Genomic DNA, 21864 nt, shown 5'->3' with positions numbered 1-21864 from the left:
GAATTGAGGCTTGCAGGTCTCGCGACGCGTCACTTGATGTAGTCGATCAGCTGATCGCGCTTTCGCGGCGTGATGTGCGCGTGCGTGCCCTTTCTAGGATTTTTCAAACGCAAAAACTTCACTACTCGCCGTCGTTGATGAGATTCCTTTTCAGGATGCTGGGATAATAAGTTACACGTAACGCACCGAACCAGACGCCAGCGATTGAATACGAATATGGGTTTTAGGAAATTTCAATGGAAATTTTCATATTTTGCCGGTGAACTATATTGAGACATCTGTGTACAATAAAAATAAACAAAATCAAGTCGAGTCTCAAACTACTATCATATTCTAACTGCTTTACCGACTGTATACTTTTCAGGATTTCAATTGAGATTTTTGTTCAAGTAAATGATATATTAATCAAAAATAACTAAATTCATGTTTTAATTAGAGATTAATTCATTGAAAGGGTGGCAAATAAAATTCTGTTTATTTTTGTAATCAGATATTATTCTCAAAAGCCATATCGTCGATATCGTAACCAAATTTAAACTAAATATTGTCTCATTACATTGTGCACGAGATACATAATAATATTTATATTTGTGTATACTTGGCCATTAGAATTGAATCTTAGCATTCACACATTGAACACGTTCAAATATTGATTATACAAAGTAGATTATATTATTATAATATAGAAATGCATACATAATTATGTCGTTGTTTTCATTTGTAACAATTCAAATGTAATTAAAAGTAGTATTCTTTCAGTTTGTTTTCAATTTTGGTATAATTAAACAAATATTGAAACATTCCATTTTTTTGCTTTTGAAGCTAAATATTCTTTAATAATTATATAATGTTTTAAATTTTTGTGCTCTAAATACACTTTATCACATTTTTATTTTTTACTCAATAGAATAAGGACATTAAATTTTTATTTTTTAAGTAGAAAATTTAAAAAAGACAAGCAATAAATACATTTTGTATTATACATCCATCTTTTTAATTAAGCAAAAGAATCTACAAGAAATTCTTATAAATGTATATATATTCATCTATTAAGTATGAATATATATATTTTCCATGTCTAGTTCTTGAATATTGCTAAGCCAAGAATATGGCGATACAAATGCACTCTTTTACCATATTTACTATAACAAGTATATTTTTACACAATACATAATACATAATAAAAATAATATCTAAAAGTTCTGCAGTCGATTTCGAATATCTATGTATAATCGTTTCAGTTTTAAATTTGTTTCCAAATGTAAAAGTGTATTAAATGAATATATCTAACAGTCTAAATGCTGGTATCCTTGTATCCTTAGATAGCCAGCCTGAAAAACTGTGAAGTCAGTCGCACTGTTCATACGGTATGCAATCAATTTTTCAGCCGCTAACGGATGCCACACTCCAAATGTACAGGCAGCATCGTCTTGCTTATCATAGTAGTGGCAACGGTTTGTGAGTCGAGCTGATGGCACATATTCAAATACATCTACGAACGAACAGCGAGGTAATAATATAGCTAAACCTGAAAAATTAAAATATAATCAATTTTACATTAAAAAAAGTTATGTATGTACATTGAATTTGGTGCTATATTGTCCATTTCATAATATACATACCTAGAAAGCCAGACGATGGTGGATTTCTTCTCAATCTATACGGCGAATTTGATTGTACAAAATCCCAAATCTCCCACAACGATCTTGGATTCAGAATATGAAAGTCTGCATTAGGATTTCTCCTCATAAACCGTTTATAATCAGGAAACAAGTTGAAGTCCGGTCTTTGATACCATTGAAATAGTGTTGATGTATAATTGCTCGGATCCCATCCTAGGATAGATATATTCTTGTAGATTTTGGACATGAGGAATTTGAATTCCTTCTTGGTTATCACTTGAGAGTTCACAACTCGAATATTTGTTTTTGAACCAACATCTTGGGTGAAATTCTGCGTCGGTGCGTGGTTGAACCGAAGAACCAAATCATGCGAATCTGAAATTATATATATATATATATATATATATATATATATATATATATATATATATATATATATATATATATATATATACAATATATAAGTAATAAATATGTATTGGATTTTATAAAAGGTTACTTTATAAATATTTACCTATAAAATCTCCTAGATTTGAACCAAGCAGTGCTCCGGAGCTTGCAACAATTGCACAACTATTATAGAAATTATTTTTCAATAAAGGTAAGTTTGGAATTCTTTTTCCAAAACCCAAAGCTGCAAATGGAGCATCCAAGCCTGTTATAGTTCTAATATTTTTATTTTTTAATTCACATAGTAATTCTTTACTATCCTTTTCTTTGTAGTTTCCATGTTTCGTTGCGTTGTATTGAACATTGTAAGGATTACTTGAACTGATCGCTTTCAAAATGTTCCCTTCGTCCATCAGAATCCTTCTGAATTCTTTCAGAATCAAAGATTTGTACTCTTCCACTTTGGACATGCACGTTTCAGGTTTTGCAACATCACATTGATACTTTCTAGAATCCATTTCGATAAAAGATCGCTCTAGATTTGGAAATCGCGGCCTTCCACCATTTCTTTTAATAACATTGATTTGCTTTTTCGATCTACTCTTCTTCAGCATCAGAAACTTATCATAACCACTGACCAGTACATGTTGAGCGCTTTTGTTATGAACACTTTGATATTGAAAATCGGTAGTGTTTTTCACTGGGAAATTCTTATTGTAATTACGTTGATAGTTCAGGGGTGGATTTTCGACATAATAAAATGGTTCGGAATTTCTGCTGCGCTCTTGTTTGGTAGCTGGCTTCGAAAACAACCTCTGTCGTTCCAAATTCATCCAATATTGAGACCATATCAGATAAAAGTATCCACACATACCGAAACATATTAAATTTATGAATATCCAAACGCTGAGCGCCACAGACTTCATGTTATCTGTGATTTTTCAACATCGATGATCGCTACGACGATTTTGGCACATTCTTTTGAATTTTGCTACTATTATTTTAGGAAGAACTTGGAATAGTAGTCGCTTACGATTGAGTATTGTGTTTATAATAAGGCCGGATGCGGAAATCGATAGTGCAGAGGGCTGCGACGAAAACCCACTTCTATCCACTCACTACTGTTACGGATTTATTACGAAAATTATTGAAAATCAGACTTATCTTTTGGATTTTAGTCTATATGGACTCGTTTCGAACGTTTTGTTAAAATACATGGTACGAAACACGACAGCAGGCACCGATGTGCACAATAAATCGCATTTCATTTACGCTTGCGCCCCTGGAATCTTGTACAATTCAATGAAATACATACATACATGTGTATGCGGAAGTGTCGTTGCCATCTACGAAAACTGCGGTTTTAATATATCAAAAAATAAAAAGCTATTAGAGTGAATCAATACATAAAACAATTAGAAAATAATTAAGTTTTAAAATCCGTAAAAAAATCTTAATAAAAAAAGTTTTTCAACATATCTCTTCTATAATTTGTATATAAAATTATTATTTTGAATAAAAACAATAATTATATGTTACTACCGCCATCTATGCTTAAAACTAATAAACAAACGATGGATAAACGTTAACGACTATCTCGCCGGGCAGATATCAAACGCATCTTACACGATATTTTTGCACCATCGTAATGGTGGAGGATCCATTTACTTATATTGATGACCAAAATGAGCAATATGGCAAAGTATGAAAACGATCGGATAAGAGGCAAACTTTTTCCTGAATTGTAATCATAAGTAAAACGTAAAGGAGGTATGTAATAAAAAAAAAGTGTAGACTGTATGTATGTAGATCGATGGTTCCCAAACGGTCGTGCAATTTGATCGATCTCAATTACGATTGTGAATTTTGAAAATAATATTGACTTTCATATTTTTAAATGAAATATAAAAAAAATTAAAAGACAATTTAAAATTCTATTGGAAGAAGTTGAGACTTATTTGTTGATTTACAATGAAGTAAGGGACTTAAACGGTTCGGTGATTATTGCCCACAAAGCGCTCGCCCAAAAGTCACTAATATCTTTATAACGCAACATCTGGCAGCCAAAAAGTTCATTATATTATACTAATGATAACTATTGTTGCGTAGGGGTGGGTAGAGGATCCAAGTAAAAGGCCAAAGTCGTGTCACAGCATTTATTGGTGATTAAGGAGATACACGCACTGGCAGTGCTCCGTCCAGAAAGTCCTGATATAGCCTTATAAGGGGCAGGTCTCTCAGGGCATCTTCGACGTCCGATTTGTTTACCTATTGTTATGGTCACGTACTAGATGTGCCACGGAAGTGTCCCACGCTACCACTGTTGGTTCTGAGAATTCTACCGGAATGAGACCGCTACCCCAGCTAAGTGCATTCGGGGGAGATAATCCTCGAAACCAATTATAACGGTCATACAGTCTCTGGGATGCTACTCGGCCTAATCCGAGTGTACGTTAACACTATCATATTAACGAGAACTCGAGTGCCAAATATTCCGTATTCACGATTTTCGTGGCAAAATTTTTCTTTTGGGCGATCGCAATTTGCATAATAATCCAATTACCATTTAAACAAAGGATAGGTTTTTGTTAGGTAGGCTATTACCTGAAATAAGAATTTTTTAATTGAGAGAGGATAATAGCGTGAACTATCTTCAAAACAAGTCCACCTTATGGCACAAACTCTAAGTTGATGAAGACTCGAAAAATGAACTCGTACTAAAGCATTAAGATTAGGAGTGTGGGTACACGGTTTACGGAACAAATATGCGTGTATACGTGAGATTCATAGGAGGAGCTGACGAAACCGTCTACCCCCACTGCTAATCTTAATGCTTTGGTACGAGTTCATTTTTTGAGTCTTTATCAACCCAGAGTTTGTACCGTAAGGTGGTCCCGTTTTGAAGATAAGTCAAGCTATTATCCTCTCTCAATTCAAATTTTTCTTATTTCAGGTAATAATAAAGAGTCAAAATGTATAATGTATATTTTAAAATGTACCTATTGGAAAATTAAACGAATTGAGACATGATTGAAACATTGTGTGCTATTCACTACAAATCGATAATAATATTTCTCGAACCAATAATTATCATAACTAGCCAAATATTGTGGTTGTGCCCTGGTTCCAACTCCCAATTTGTACTATTATTTGTAAAAATCGCACTTTGATTTCGTCAATGTAATAACTGATTAATGTAGTGTAAATTTATTGTGTAGTTTGGACGTTTCAAATGGTAAACGGACTACTAGTCATATGTGAACCAGTCACAGTACAACCGGTCGCTCTAGATCGGTCACACGTGATCAGCCGTCACACTCAAACTGGTCACACCCTAAAATCGGTCAATCAGTTTTCTCGTGACCGATTTTAGGGTGTGACCAGTTTTCTCGTGACCAGTTTTAGTGTGACGGGTGATCACGTGTGACCGATCTAGAGCGACCGGTTGTCCTGTGACTGGTTCACATTTGACTAGTAATCACCGAACCGTTTCAAATGTAGGAACAATTTATCAATCTCATATGGTAACACCTTGGCGTAAAAAAACATTTTTTGTACTTGTAGCACTAAAATGTCAATGTCAATCTTATAACCTGAAACGTCAAAGCTAAAAAATGCTCGTCCTTAGAAAACTGCCTACTTTTAAGTGTTTTTTATTACCAAAATTTAATTTAATTTTACATCAAAGGCTTTTTTGTCAAATAAACTTAAACCAAGACCTAATTAAATACTTTGAAAGCACTTTCGGTATGTAACACTTATTTACTTATTTTTAAAGTATTTAATATTGATGTAGTTACAAACATACATTGTATTTTCGTACACTAGACGTTCCAACTTTCAAAGTAAAATCTATGATGCTACAATTTCCCACCATTCGAAATATATCGGAAGAACAAGTTGACTCTGCCATACAGACGCTAGCTAATTTTGGAATTGGAAAAGACTGTCTCCTAAAAAACCCCAAAATTTTTAATATTCACTTCTTTACTCTCAAAATGAGACTATTTGTTTTAATGGAATGTGGTTTCACGAATATTGACCTACCAACACTATCAAAGTATTTTATTGAACTTTCATACATATAATATAATATATATATATTAAGTACAGAATCGGAAATACATAATTATTGTAGATACATAACATTTATCAACAAAAGGACGCTTGCTGAATTGAGAAAGAGTTCAATTTTACCGAATGATATTCAAATATGGGATGAGTTAGTAAAATGTTTTCATGCTTATCCTGATATACAGAATAAACTCACTAGTACTACCTGCTATGATGCGAAGACCCTTTGTAAGCTGTATTATTTTATTCTATATGGTATTTTTTCATTGTTTTTGATGTGATTCTAAATTCATTTTCAGGTCAAATACGAGTGGAAATAATTCAAAAATTTTTAGAACTGAAATACAATTTATCGAAGGTTTCATTTGAACAGATAATCAAGACTTATCCTGCCATTAAACATCGATCTTTAAAAACTATATGCGAATCTCTTCAGCTTGTGGAAAACGAGCTTATGTTTCCGATAGAAAAAATCCTAGACAATGGTTTCATATTTGAGACAAATCCTGAAAATATTAGAAAACTTATCAGTGATGTAAAAGACATAGGTGGTATCGATATAAAACATTTTTTTATAAAATGTCCTCTATTATTGAAGACTAATTATAAATCCATATTGAAAATGAAACAAATTTTCAAAGTTTGTATTTATTATTTTTCAATATTAGTTTGTATTGCATAATATACATATATGTATATGTGTGTTTATTTATATTGTAGATGGAAGGTATAAGTGAGGAGGCTCAAAGAAAATCACCCGAAATATTTACTCTATCTGCTGAAACAGTTCATGAAAGAATTCGAGATTTTAAGGAACAGAATTTATTCAAAGGCTTTTTTGATAACCCACGAGTAACTTAAAAAAACTTTTGACTAAATTTTATTTAATTATTTATTATTTTTAATTTTCCATATTATTTATTTTAGATATTAAAATTGGTTTATTATAAAAACCGAATTTCAAAAAGAATATCAAATCTACACTCTGTGAATAAAAGCTGTTCTAGTCTTCACAAACTTATTAGTAACAGGCGTGACTTTGATAGGTTTTTTTTATTTATTTTATTCGTTTTACATTATAAAATTAATTTAACGTTATTGTTTAAAAATACAATTCAAACTTCTCAAAATATATTCCATTTTTATTATCCAAATACAGGATCATGCAGTCTTTTGGAGATAAAACGAAAGGAATAGATGTCGTTAGAACCCTTGTTAAATATGCTCCGTCAAATTATAATACGGACCTTATCAAGAATCTTGTAACTAGGCATCCTTACTGGACTCACGTACCATTGCATGTGATTGTGGCTAATATGGAATATCTAGAACAAAGCTTTGATATTTATGATATATTTGAAAATTTTCATATACTTCTGTATCCACTGTGAGTACACGCAAATTATTTTACTTCCACTAGCGCTTGAAAATTAGTCCCAATTATTATATTTAACTATTTTTTACTAGGGAATATATCAAGACTGATATTGATCTACTTAATTCTCTCAAATATGATGAGATGAATTCAATTATTAAGTTTAAAAAATTAGAAGATGGGAAGGTTGTTCCGAAAAAATACATAAATGCACAAATAAAACATAAAGATTTGTCTGCAAGTCAGGTACTCAGTTTAACATTATATTTATTGGAGCGAGATCATAATTACACCGGAAATGGTATTTGGTCCAAACAAATCTCATGAAACTTGTCTTATATAATATGTATCTTTGATTTAATAATAAAACAAAATGAAAGGTGATTATTGTTTTTATTTTTCTTTGTATGATTGCTTATGAGTAAGATCACCAAATTGACTATACCAAGCTACATAGTTGCACTAGAGGCGTAAATCGTCACTTATCTTCTCTGCCAGACTGTTACCCAATTGGAAAGCTTAGAATCAAAAGAAAACACAATTTATATTTGGTTATATACAAACTTATGTGTTTAACAATACACCACTACTATAAAACTAAATATCATGACGCTAAATTGGCTGAACTTTAAACAAATAAATTATAATTAATCAATGCTAGACAGTCAACAGGGATCGTGATTTTAGTATCGTCGATTTCAAAACAGCTCGGATACACTACTGGTTATCATGATACTAGCCTACATATTACACTATCAATACGGATCTTGAGACGCCTGAAACTGTTAATAATATTGATAGTGTAGCATGCCCCAATGTAGATTGTTTTCTTAGGGCCGGGCCGCACCGTGCAACTTTGTCGGCCGACTAGTCGCACGACACGAAAAAATGTATGGAAATGTGTGCGACAAACAAGTTGACGGGTGTGGCATGTCCCATCTACCTGTATGCATTGGTCTGGTCGCCCTCAACCAAGTTGTTCGCGAGTTGAGCGGTGCGGCCCGGCCCTTAGAATTGGAACCCCTTATGGGAGACGGTAGGAGTAAAACGATGATGTTGTAGACGTTCGGTGATTATTCCGCAAAAAGAGATCTCGCGCACATCACTAAAATCTCGATCATGGAACACCTGGCACCCAAAAACCCCATCAACCCACGTGAAATATTATACTAACGAGAAGTTAAGTGCCAGATATTCCGTATTCGCGATTTTTGTGGAAACGATTGTCGTGCGCGCGATCGCGATTTGTGCAATAATCCGTTTACCGTTGTAGACATGACTATCTAATACGAAATATGGGTGGGAAGGAAGAAAAGTGGGATCAACCAATGCTGAAATTGGCGTCGGATGACAACCAGCTTCGATCAAGTCGTAGGCTCCCCACGCTTTTCTTAAGTTGTCATTAGTAGCTAACAATTTTTTGTACAGTTTTATCACCATGTCAAACTTTGGAAGTAAATATTTCTCTTCCCTAAGAGCTTAGCCACGGTAATTGGATTATTAGTCACATTGCGGTGGTCAAAAAGACAATTTTTGTCATGAAAATCGCGAATACGCAATATTTAGCACTCTAGTTCTCGTTAGTATGATAGTGTTGCGTAGGGGTGGGTGGAGGATCCAAGTAAAAGGCCAAAGTCGTGTCACAGCATTTATTGATGATTAAGGAGATACACACACTGGCAGTGCTCAGTCCAGAATGTCTTGATATCGCCTTGTAGGCGGGGTAGGTACATGTTGACCGTATCCCGGCCTAACGAAACACTGTTGTGCTAGTTTTATAAAGTTTTATTGTTTGCCTATGGTTGTACAAAGGTATGGTATTTGTGGGCAAAAGTATGTCGTTCAGCGGTCTCTGGATATGGTAGAGTGTCGCTGGCTCGGCATTCAGCTATGTTCAGAAGGTCTCTGGATGCGGCAGTGTGTTGCTGGCTCGTTGTTCGGCTATGTTCGGAAGGTCTCTGGATACGGCAGTGTGTTGCTGGCTCGTCCGGCTGGTTGATCTTCCAAGTCCGCGTAGTGTAGTGGTGGCTGGTCAGGAGCTGTATGTTGACTGGTCTGCTGTTGTGTGTCGACGCTTGCTGCTGTGGGTCGACTGGCGTTGTTTGGGTTGTACCTCCTTTTATAGTGTTTCTGGAATCGCCTGACCGATGGTGGTGGTTTGTTGATGCGTAAGAAAGGAATGCACTGTTGTTGAGGCGTAGAATTTTCTGGAACGCTTGATGGAAGTGGTTATTGATGCGTGCGAGCATTTAGTTGTTGATGCGTACAAGAGGAATGCACTTTTGTCGAGGCGTAGTATTTTCTGGAATGCTTGATGGAAGTGGTCGTACGAAAATTTAGTTGTTGATGCGTACAAGGGGAATTTGCTTTCGTCGAGGCGTAGTATTTTCTGGAATGCTTGATGGAAGTGGTCGTACGAAAATTTAGTTGTTGATGCGTACAAGGGGAATTTGCTTTCGTCGAGGCGTAGTATTTTCTGGAATGCTTGGCGCTGTTCCGCTCGATGTATTTTGTTGTTGCGGAATATTCTCGAAGGTTTCGATGACGATGACGACGACGAGATTCCTACAGCCTTATAAGGGATAGGTCTCTCAGGACATCTTCGACTGTTTACCTATTGTTATGTCACGTACTCGGATATGTATTCCCACGACACTCAGACCCACGGTATGGGTCACTTCTGAGAACTCCATGGGAATACGACAGAGTACCGCTATCGCCGCATTCATTGTTTAGCCGACAGCACTTAGTTTGCCGATAATCCCCGAAATCAATTATAACGTTCACACAGTCCCTGGGCTACTCGGGCTAATCCAATTGCAACTACTCGGCAGCTCTTTTTAGTATACGTAACAATAGTTATCGTTAGTATGACGGACTTTTCGGCTGCCAGATGTTCCGTTATAGAGATTTTAGTAGCTTTGTGACCAGTAATCACCGAACCCTTAGCCACACCGTGCGACTTGCGTTGCAAGTTGAGGCGACCAGACAAAATGTATGCAGTTAGATGGGGCGTGCCACACCCGTCAACTTCTTGTTCCCTCACATTTCCATAGATTTTTTCTGGCCGCGCAATTAGTCGACTGAAGAGGCGTCTGTGTGGCCCGGGTCTAAATATGTTACACGTAATATTTTTTGTAGAGATGCTTATTTCAATAATTTTATAGATTTGATTGATCTATGATTCTATTTTATTTCAAAGAATTTCCACCATAATAAAATTGGTTCGGTCATTACTGGTCACAAATTACTCGTCACAAAGTCACTAAAATCTCTATAACGGAACATCTGGCAGCCGAAAAGTCCATCACACTAACGATAACTATCATAGTAACGAGAACTTGAGTGCTAAATATTGTGTATTCGCGATTTTCATGGCAAAAATTGTCTTTGTGACCACCCCAATGTGACGAATAGTCCAATTACCATAAAAATTATCGTGATAAGTAATGGTCGTTAAAAGTTTGATCGTGGTCCTCGTTTACAATGACAGTTCCACTTGCTTGCGTTTAAAGATCAGATGGCTTTAGTTTGTCGTCCACTGTCTTTTGCTAGATTTCACGTATTTAAAATAATATGCCGACATTTGAAACAAAAATCTATAAATGAAAAAGTCTTACAATGCTTCCAAGAAGCTTTCGGTAAAATAACCTCACTTTTTCCAAACACGCATTTAAATACTAACAATGGGACGAGGCTTATGGAAATGGTTTAAAATTTTTAGACGTGTCTACATCACAAATATTTCCAATATTAATAAAATATCCAAGATTGAATGTACTGAAACAAGAACAGATTCTAGAATCTCTTGATGTATTGAAGACATTCAACATAGACAAAATATACGCCCTCGAAAATCCAGTAGTTTTTTCAACGCGACCTCACATTTTAAATAACCGTGGAAACGTGCTGCTCGAATGTGGATTCCGAGAAATTACAGCAAACTATTTAATCAAGTGAGTTCAGCTGTATTATTTAAATAATTTGGTATGAAATGAAATAATATAAATAGTTATTTTGTAGGTATCACTCATTGATAAAAAAGTCAACAATCGAAGAGCTGAAAAATGATAGATTATTACCTCACGATCTTAACGTATATGATAATCTGTGGAATTGCTTTACAACAATACCGCACTCACAACGCTTTGAAGGAAACTATCACGGAAATAATTCATTACGTTAGTATCAATTCCAACAAGTTTTTCATTCATATATACGAATATACTCAACTATATATTTATATCCATACTTTTGTTATAGATGATGTAAGATTAATGGTTATGCAAAAATATTTAAAATACAAATTGAACATCGATGAAAGGGAATTTCTCAAAATGTACAACACCTATTTCCATTTTCAACATAGACCTTTAGTCGATATAGAAAAGTCTCTCTTGATAGCTACAGATGAAATTAAAATTCCCATTATGAAGATTTTGAGCTATCCATATGTAGTAGCTGTTGATCCCGTAAACACGCGTAAAATTCTCGACGATGGCAACAGCTTTAATGGAATTGACGCTGGAGAGATGCTAAGCATGGTTCCCGGTATACTAAGAAGTAGCTATTCTAATATTTTGAAAATTACGCAAATATTGAAGGTGCGTATTTTTATTGTTTGTGCAATTTGATAGTGTTAAAATACCATAATATGATAATGTTATACTACCATTTCCAGAAATACAAATTTCCTCCGTCTACAGTTAGAAAAGCAGGCTTTCTTTATACATTCAAGTCGGAAACGATTGAAGAAAGATTGTCAAATATCAAAGAAAATAAAATTTTCAATTCACTCTACTCCAATCCTAGAGTAAGTTTTCGTTTTGAAGTTTTATTAATATCTTGTGCAAATATAATATAATTATTATATTAAATTTTCAGTTTTTAGTATTAATCGTACGTAAAAAGAAAGCAGAGCGTAGGATACATCTTATCAAAAAGCTCAATCGAAAATGTGTAAGTTTGTCGAGTCTTGTTACGTCTAATGATATTTTTGATAGGTAAGTGCACGTTTATTTGTATGAATTTATTTAATATATGTACATACATACCTGTAATTTAAATCATTACATTGTTTAGGCAAATAAAAGAATTGACAGACAAAAACTGCAGCCTTGATATTTTGCATTTGTTCGTCGAACTTCTCATAAAATCTTGTACAAGCAGTGAAAGGGTACCAGCACAGTCTCATAAAATAAAAAAAATGATTTATAGACATTATCATTACCTTTATGTGCCGACTGTGTCGATATACGAAACTATAATCCTGCTAAAAAAACACTTTTCGACTGAAGAAATCTTGGAAAATTGTCATTTGGTATTTTATTCAGCGTATGTATTGTTTGTAATTAACATAATTTCAATTATTATTTATCTCACAGGAAGTTCATATAAATGTTGTTTAAAATTTGCAGAGAAACGATTGAAAAATATCTAATGTCCATTGTGCATTTGAAAAATATGTCTGCGAGCGATTCTTCTGCAATAGATTTAAATCAAAATGATAAAATATGCGATGAAAATTTAGCGAAAGTGTCTAGTGATCTCCAAAATTTGAATTTGAACTTTAATATGCTCAATAATACTCATATCTTGGGATTAGTACTTTATTTGATGGAAAAAGATCAATTTTTCTCAGGAGAAGGAATCTGGAATAATAGTATGCTGGCGTCGAAAGAATGATGGACACTTTTATAAATATTTTTTGTGATATTACTATAATATATATGTACATATATTTGTAAAATAAAACAAAAAGAAAAAACGATTTTTAATTTTTTTTTATCAAATTTTATATCAATTAAATATATATATTTGTGTAATTTTCTTTTAAATTACTTTACACTGGATTTATTTTAATACATATGTAGTAGTACCATATCGTAAATTCAGTGGGTTGCATACATGTATTCATATAAAAAGTTTGAACCTTCTATTATTTATAATATAAAATAAAACTTCAATTTAATTAAAACATGCTACGTTTATGTACAATCTAAGAATTCTTTAGAATGACTGACTATTTATCGTTGATTTAATTCACATATTTACATACGATCAGTGGCGGCACGTGCATAGGAACTGCGACACTGCAGCACCACCAGAAAAATACAAAAAAATCACATTTGTATACATTTACAACTTGTGAATATAATTTAAATAAGAATGATTAGATATTTGACATAATCATTATCAATGAGTATGTCAAATATATCTAAATACAAGTTGTAAATGCTGCAGTTCCTATGCACGAGCCGCCACTGCATACAATTCAATCTAAGACAGTCTAACTTAATCGATCAAGCGTTTGAAAAATATACATAAATATAAAAAAGTGTATACAAAATTAAATAACCAACGACAAGATCAAAAAAAAAAAACTCATATACATATGTATATATATCACAGTTGAAGTGTATTTTCAGAACCCTACAAGCGCAAATACACTTTCAACAATGTGCGCCAGTTATAATGTAACAGTTGAGTTTTGACAGTTTTGATGTTTTTACGAATGCTTTAGAATTCAATAACATAGTTACTATTTGCTAGGTATTATGAATTATGGTAATGAGTATTGTATTAAGATGTCTCTAAGAATGTGTTCAAAACAAAAATGTGACATTCCAAATCAATATACTAGTCGAGTAACGTTTTCACCAAAACCTAATTATAAGGATTGTAAATAGGTTTTTGAGCTCTTTTTCCTATTATGCTGGAGATTAACATTAGAATAATATAATACTATGATTACTAACCAAATTAAATTAAATTTTAAAATAGAAAATGATCAGTAGATCAGTAGCTATTAAAATAGATGTATTGTGAACATAATTTCGTAATAATAAAAAGCATTTAAAAATCAAAAAAACCAAAACCTAACTTTTCCATCTAACCCGATACAAACTAATAATTGAGATATATTTTCAGTTGTAATATATATTTTTATAACATACCAGTTGAGATGTAATTCACCATATTTTATTTTACATAGATATATACCAGGAAGCCTAACAGGTAAACCCCAATGCGCCCTAAACAATTAATTACAAACATTGCAGCATTTTTTATTACATAACATTTTTTATTACAACATGAAATTAACAATTAATGAACTAATCCATAGAGATATCTATGGATTTAGAATTGTACATAAATCAAATTCAGATATGTGTGATATAGCGAGTAGAATGGTTTTTGCCATTTTGATGGAGGAATCGTTTCAACAATGAAATCAGATAAATTGGCAAACTCTGATAGGAAACGATCGACTTATATCCAAATCTGACCAGCAGCTTAAATATTAGCACAGGATCGAACCCGGTAACTTTTCGGTGCTAAACATAAGCGCAAATTACGTGAGTTAGACGGAACATATTCTTATTAGTCAAAATATATTACAACTGAAAATACACTTCAACTTTAACGGTAGTTCGTACTAAGTTAGATGGAATATATTCCAATTAGTCAAAATATATTACAACTGGAAGATACATTTCAACCGTAACATATGTATATACATAATACTTAAAAATAAATATCAAACTCAAAACATTAAGGCACAGTGGAACGCAAATCTAATAACTAAAAATTATACATATATTAAAATAAAATATTCATTACGTTTCTATTTTCCTAAAGCTATACCTAAACTAAACCCAAGTCGTAATTGAGAAGTTGATCGTCTGTCCACTTGAAACATCTTAAACAGTGATGTCAACAATTTCACTTAATGATAAGAAAACTTGAAACTAAAATAAAACATACGATAGAGTTGGCAACTCTATTTGTTTTAAAATTTACTCATCCTATTAAACTAATATGGCCATTTGTGTAAGTGTATCTATGTATTTACAATTCAAAAATTTTACATAATTATTTCATAAGATTGCTGTTCAATAAAACACGTAACTTTTTATTGCCATTAAACCTACATATGTACTTTTTGTGAGAGTTACATTTTATTTAATAAACGTGACGTCACACCAGTGCCGGTTTTAGGGGGGGGCCAGATTGGGCGGCGCCAAATAAGTTAGGGCACCGCTCGATGCGTCAATGGCGCTTTAAATTTTAAAATAAGAGCGCCAAAAGCCATACAAAATTTTAGATTAGAGCGCCAAAGGCGAAATTTTTTTCTAAGGGTGTTTAAAAAAAAAATGCCCGAGAGTGTAAGGCCGGCACTGCGTCACACGTTCCATTTTTTGGCATTATTTATTTATAGATTATTTTGCAACTAAGTAGAAGGCGAAAAGGTTGCAATCAATACCTCTAGCTAACCAGAGCTGGCTAACTAGTGATAACCAGAGCAATATTTCAACCCTAATGATTTCCAACTACATATCTAAATATCTCACCCATTTGTTCGAAAATAAAAACGTTAAATGCATTGTCAATCAATATGTACATATGTACCGCTAAACGTAACCGAAGCCTCAACTCTTTTCTGAAAGATTCCAGATGCATGTTTCAGGAATATTTCAGAAGAGAGTTTTTCAATTCATAAAAGGGGGTAGAGTCACATTGGTTTGGTTGACATTCGGCTCCATCTTGATGTTCCCTTGTTGATCTTTGCTCGACAGTTGTATAACATTGGGCTGACCTCGTCCCGGTGAACCAGACCAATCGCCGTTCATCAAAGATCCATCGTTCTCGTACTTGACGGGACTCATATGATCTTGGTATTTGGGCGAAAGGTTCGAAACATACTTCCCGTCATCTAAGCCGCAAGGCACGTACTTGTCTTCACCCACTTGGCTCACATACTTGACTTCGTCCAAGTGGGACGTGTATGAATCCAACTTCCCAGAATCGTCCACGTTGCCACCAGTCAAATGGGTAGGTGAGTGTGATATCATTATTGGGTATTCCCTAGCACCCATCTGAGGAGGACTGTTGTTGATGACTCCATATTCGCTGAAGTTGTGGCCTCTCATTGGGCCGGAGAATATCTGCGTCTCGTGGCTGTTGAGCATGTTCGTGTAAGAGTAAGGTCCCGAGGATGAAGAGTTGAAGCCGGGGTAAGGGCTAGCTGTTGGAGACATGAGGTTTATGTGAGGTGAAAGTTCGTATGGGGATTGATAAGACCACGTGTCGACAGGCGCTGACGTATTGATGACGCTGTTTTGAGAAAATCCTCCGATGTTTGAGTTTAAGTTGGTGAAGTTGTTGGGTAAGGTTGTAGAGCTGGGCGAATTTGATCCGATATAGCCAGTTTTTCGCGGTGGTTCTCTTTTCCGCCATTTCGCTCTTCTATTTTGAAACCATACCTAATTGAAGAAAAAAAATCACAAGATTAATGATGAGAAAATACATTTTAAAGTTTCTTTGAGAGGTTGAAGAGCAAGGTTCTGGTTGAATATGTTTGATATAGTGAGAAAGGAGGAAAATAAAATATATGGGTGAAAACTTTTAGTAATTTCGAAGATACATATGTATGTATAATAGAATAGGATATGTGACTAGCAGATCAAGATGAATGAGGGAGATGCATAAATAGTACTCGGACGCAGTGATGTCATTCTAGAGCTAGGCCTGCTCTAGAATTCCGAAAACTTACTATAAATAAAAATCAAATGTTTCCGAAACCCGATGTTTGAAATCAGAATATTCCAAAAACTTGAATTTACATATAGATATGTATGAATATTTTTAAATGATTTTTTACGATTGCTTTATTTTGAGAATAAGTAATAAATTCATCGCTGAATACACAAACTATTGAATTGAATGATTTCAATTTAACTACCGCTAGCTTAATTATATAAATAGTGGTTAAGAGTAAAATAATTCACAATTTTATATAAGAAAAATTTTCGTTTAATAATTAATATTATTGACATTAAACATGAAAATTAATATTGTTTTTTAATATTTTTTTTACATCAAATTCTAAAATATTGCGTTTCAATGCCACTCATTCCTGTTTTCCCGTTTCCGTTCCCGTTTTTGGGCGATTTTTAGGTGGATGAAATTAGAAAAATGTGTGGAATGAGATAGATGAGAGCTACCCAAAACAAAGACGAATGGAAGCTTGTTGCAGAGGCCACCATTCAGTATGATCAGATTTTGATTTTTTTATTATACCTATTATAATACATTACATGCAAAAATATCAAAGCCGGTTCTAGACATTTTGTCATCTGAGGTAAAAGGAAAAATGTATTTATTCAATATGTTCAATTTAAAAAAATCATATGCCGCGGGCAAGTTTTTTTCCAATGTTTGAGAAAGCCTGGTGTAGAATATGAGTTTAATTGGCCACTGTTCGAAGAAGAGTATCTTCAAAAGTTTTCGTATGTACATATGTAGGTACATTTATACATATGTGATTGTATTCACAGTAGATTGACATCTTTGTATGTGATGAGTCAGGGTTTCTCAAATTAATCATTTTTAAATTTACGAAAGGGATTTTTCACGGGAGGGAGCGCTAGGTTTCTGGGTTTTACGAAAGGGAGCGACGTTCCCATGTACTCCCGTCCATTTCGGGCCCTGAGTATGATGAGCAGGGATAGGCAGCCAGGATTCTTTTCAGCATAAAAAATGGTTCTGTTATGTTTTGCTATCTTGCTTTGTAGGACAATAGTGAAACATTTTTTGTGCTGGAAAGAATCCTGGCCGCTGATCTCTGATGATCGCCAGACAAATTGAACAACAGATTAACGGACGGCTGCTTTAAATGCAATTCTCGTCTTATCGAATGATATATTGCACATCAGATGACGGGTAACCTTTCGATGTGCACAGATGCAATTATTAAAATGGTAATAAATTAAAATTTAGTTGGATCTTTCAGGCGAGTTTAATAAGGGAAGATTCGATAAGTTCCGAATCTTGCCTTATTAAACTCGCCAGAAAGATCCAACTCAATTTTAATAATTGCATCTGTGCACATCGAAAGGTTACTCGTCATCTGATGTGCAAATCTATCATTCTAGAAAACGAGAATTACGTTTAAAGCTGCCGTTCTGTTAATCTGGCGATTTTAGAGCGGATGCACCAAACCCGATGATACATATATGGAAACCCATTGTTACGAGATTAGGATGACACCAGTACCCAGAAGAATATATATGACGATGTGGACAATATTGAAAATAATGGAAGGATGTTGGAGTATAAAATGGGGATTGATTAATAACGATGATGAATATAAAATCGTATAAATGACACTTACTTGTACTCTGGATTCACTAAGGTTCAACTTCAAAGCCAATTCTTCTCTTGCAAAAACATCAGGATACGGCGCCCTTTCAAACGCCCTCTCCAACTCTTCGAGCTGATACGCAGTGAACGTTGTTCTGCAACAAAATTAAACATACCATTAGACTCTAATCAAAAGCACAAAATCTAAACAACGTTTACGAACTCGCCTCGACAAAACTTCATCCAAACAACCTCTACAAAGACAATTAATAATCAAATATTTGGAACAAGGGTTTAATGTACAGCAGTGATGACGGGGCGTGTGCATTTAATTTCACGCTCGATATCACTCGACACGTTCCGACACATGTTGCATTAAGTTCTATGCAGGTTCCGCATATTATTTCCACCCCCCCTCCCCCAATTTAAAATAAACACTATCATGCCACCCCTCAACGTAGTGATCATCATGCACGATTATTAACACAGCATCATTAAGTCAATAAAAAATGACATAAGGTGGGTACAACTACAATCTCTCAAACCAATGCATATTATTGTGGAGAAATGCACAATGCAAGCTCTAGTTCCAAAAAAACTTATGAAAAGCTTGTCAACTATTGATACAATAGCTTACGCTTTATTCTTCATCAGATATCACCACGATCGTAATGCAACTGTTGGAATCTGGCGAAGATAATAATCTCTACGCCACTTACATAGGGGTAATTTACTTCTCAATCAACCCCTCAATAGTCGTGTGTACAACAATTTCAATTCGCTCGTCTTTTTTTTATTCGTTTTTACATTTACCCCGCTATTGTGCAAATATTCAGTGTTTTTTCTACCCCTATCGTTTGACGCGTAGCTACCGATGATATTAGCAGATAGTTATTCATCGGCTCGTTTATATTTAAGCGTGTCCACCCTTCACTTTATGCTGAAGGGATGTCAGAGGACCATATGGTTGGCACGCGACCCACATCATCACAAAAGGTTTGAGAACTTCCACCAACGATGAATATTAAGTGTCTAATTTTCAGATTTTGATAACCTACCATGCTTTTTGTTGCGTTTATTTATTTTTATTACATTGATAAAAAATTGCAATGTACATACAGGTAAATATATTGAAACATTTTATAAGTATTTTCCACATTCATTTACGGGCAATACAATTTATCTCTAGTTTATAAGCATTATTTAATTAAATTATGCAATGAGTATAAATAATGAAAACGCACAATTTGGATTTGAATTTACAGAAAGAAACAAAAAGACATGCATTCATACATATGACACTATATTTTATATGTAATTATAAATATTCAATTATGTAGTTCGGAAATTTTATGTAATTTAATAAAACTAAATGAACACCTGGAACTGGTATACTTTTTTCCAAATTCGTTATTTAATGAAGATCTAGGGAGTAAAGAAGGCTCAAACCTATCATATTTTAAGTATAATATCTGGGCCCTAATGTAAGAAGTATCTACGTATGTCATATTGTTACTTGATAAAAAATATATCGCAATATTATATTGACATAGACATGCACCTAAAACGTATCTCATTCTTTACAAGGCTTTTATATGTTTCACTTTGCTAATTTAAATTTAATGACAAGAATTTCCAGCTCTAAAAATGTGACAATTTACAAATTTTCATTTTCAATATCCAATATTTAAATTCGTCGAATTTTATTTATTTAATATTAAATTGCTAATTTTGACATATCTACAACAAATTTAAATTAATAACTATAATATAACCTACATATGTATTTTAACTATCAATCTTTATATTTAACCATCCATACATTTAAAAATATTTTGTATAAACTACTTGAATTTGAATTTAAACGGTCTTGGTTTTGGAGGTTTCTGGAATCTATATTATTTAAGAAAAAAAATCTCATTTCAAAAATTAAGGGGTAATATCGCTGTGAACAAATATATTTTAAGTTAGTACCCAAAAAAAATATGATTTATCTCAATATTACAACAATTTTTATCGCATAAAAAATTTAAGGTTTTTTCAATCTTAACATAACTTGCTTTTAATTTGGATTTTAAGAAAAATCATAAAGTAATTGACTATAAACTACAAAATTGTAAATTTCAAAAATTTGTGAAGGTACATAAATTGAATAATAAAATATATTTTCGACTTATTAGCAACACTTTCCCATTTTTTGATACTCATTTTTGATATCCCTTTAATAATTTTCAGTGCTCTATATAATTATATTTTTTATCAACCTATAGAAACACCATATGTTCAAAAAAAATGTTACGAAGTTGATGACAGGCGGAACTAGACACATCAAGTTTTATCAATACGTTATGCGTAAAATTAATTTTTCATTGTAAAAACACAAAGGTGCACAAAAAAAAAAACCAACCACCATCATTAACCATTTTTATAAATACCTCGTCTTTTTCTTTTTGATTCCGTTGTTATCGTTCTTCTTTTTGGACTCGGATTTTTTAGTGACTTGGTTCGTAATGGGAACACCGTCACTAGCACTTGTCACAACCACAGGCTGCAGCATCACACCATCGTCGGTCTTTCTCTTAACGCCGTTTCCTCCCCCTGGACTGTCCAGGGCCGGATTATGGAACATGACACCCAACTCGTGCTGATTCTGCATACTGGCGTTCTGCAAAGTGCTGTGACACTGCTGCTCGGACATCTTCGAATGCGGCGGAGGGCTTCCGCTCATCGGCGACACGCCCAGCATCATCTCATGATGATGCTGCTGCATACTCAGCATCACTTGAATGGAGTGCATGCTGCTGGAGTTTCTGTCGTTCAGGGAATTCTTGTTGGCCAACATGGAACCTCCGGCGTTTTGCAAACTGGTCAAACTCTGTCCTTGGAAATCTTGGAAAATTTGATCGTCGAATCCGTTCGATTCCATCTTTTCGGTCGGATGGATGGCTCGAATCACAACACTTGGCGAAATTAATTGGTCATTGTCGTCGATACAATTAGTCCGGTTGAAAACTTCCCCGCGGCGAAACGTTCGGTCCGGTTGATTAGTGCAAATAAGTTAACTGACGTTGATTAAATTTGTGTCTGATTGAGTAAAATTGCCATAACACCCTATCAGGGCCGGCTAGGCGGGCTCAGCAACCAATTTATTAACTCCAATATAAAACAATTTGTGTTCATTTAGCGGTGCACGGCGCTGCCTAGCCTCACTCACACAGCGCGACCGGCTAAGTGGCTTTAATCAGCGGTCAACTAACC

At 34.1% G+C, this 21864-nt stretch overlaps 3 protein-coding genes across 3 annotated transcripts; 1 reads left to right on the top strand and 2 right to left on the bottom strand.

The window, feature by feature from the left end:
* Window positions 1-1286: 1286 nt before the first annotated feature.
* On the bottom strand, window positions 1287-2938 carry SiaT (beta-galactoside-a-2,6-sialyltransferase). Its single transcript, XM_077433687.1, has 3 exons — window positions 2137-2938; window positions 1623-1997; window positions 1287-1528 (listed from the first exon to the last, which is right to left on the bottom strand). Exons 1-3 carry the CDS (start codon window positions 2936-2938, stop codon window positions 1287-1289), a joined length of 1419 nt encoding a protein of 472 aa, XP_077289813.1.
* A 2630-nt stretch (window positions 2939-5568) lies between these two features.
* Window positions 5569-13146, top strand: LOC143913720 (uncharacterized). Its single transcript, XM_077433685.1, has 16 exons — window positions 5569-5759; window positions 5841-6072; window positions 6151-6314; window positions 6386-6726; window positions 6807-6938; window positions 7014-7132; window positions 7246-7473; window positions 7554-7707; window positions 10955-11102; window positions 11186-11417; window positions 11485-11642; window positions 11725-12065; window positions 12143-12274; window positions 12346-12464; window positions 12544-12795; window positions 12879-13146. The coding sequence occupies exons 1-16, from the start codon at window positions 5627-5629 to the stop codon at window positions 13144-13146; spliced, it is 3153 nt and encodes a 1050-aa protein (XP_077289811.1). The 5' UTR covers window positions 5569-5626.
* A 2532-nt stretch (window positions 13147-15678) lies between these two features.
* On the bottom strand, window positions 15679-21864 carry repo (homeobox domain-containing protein reversed polarity). Its single transcript, XM_077433014.1, has 3 exons — window positions 21042-21864; window positions 18638-18761; window positions 15679-16727 (listed from the first exon to the last, which is right to left on the bottom strand). Exons 1-3 carry the CDS (start codon window positions 21530-21532, stop codon window positions 15954-15956), a joined length of 1389 nt encoding a protein of 462 aa, XP_077289140.1. The 5' UTR covers window positions 21533-21864; the 3' UTR covers window positions 15679-15953.

Source organism: Arctopsyche grandis, chromosome 6 (genome assembly GCF_051622035.1).
Source record: "Arctopsyche grandis isolate Sample6627 chromosome 6, ASM5162203v2, whole genome shotgun sequence".
Lineage (NCBI taxonomy): Eukaryota > Metazoa > Arthropoda > Insecta > Trichoptera > Hydropsychidae > Arctopsyche > Arctopsyche grandis.
The sequence above is the reverse complement of the archived record's forward strand: the minus strand, read 5'-3'. Positions and strand labels throughout refer to the sequence as shown.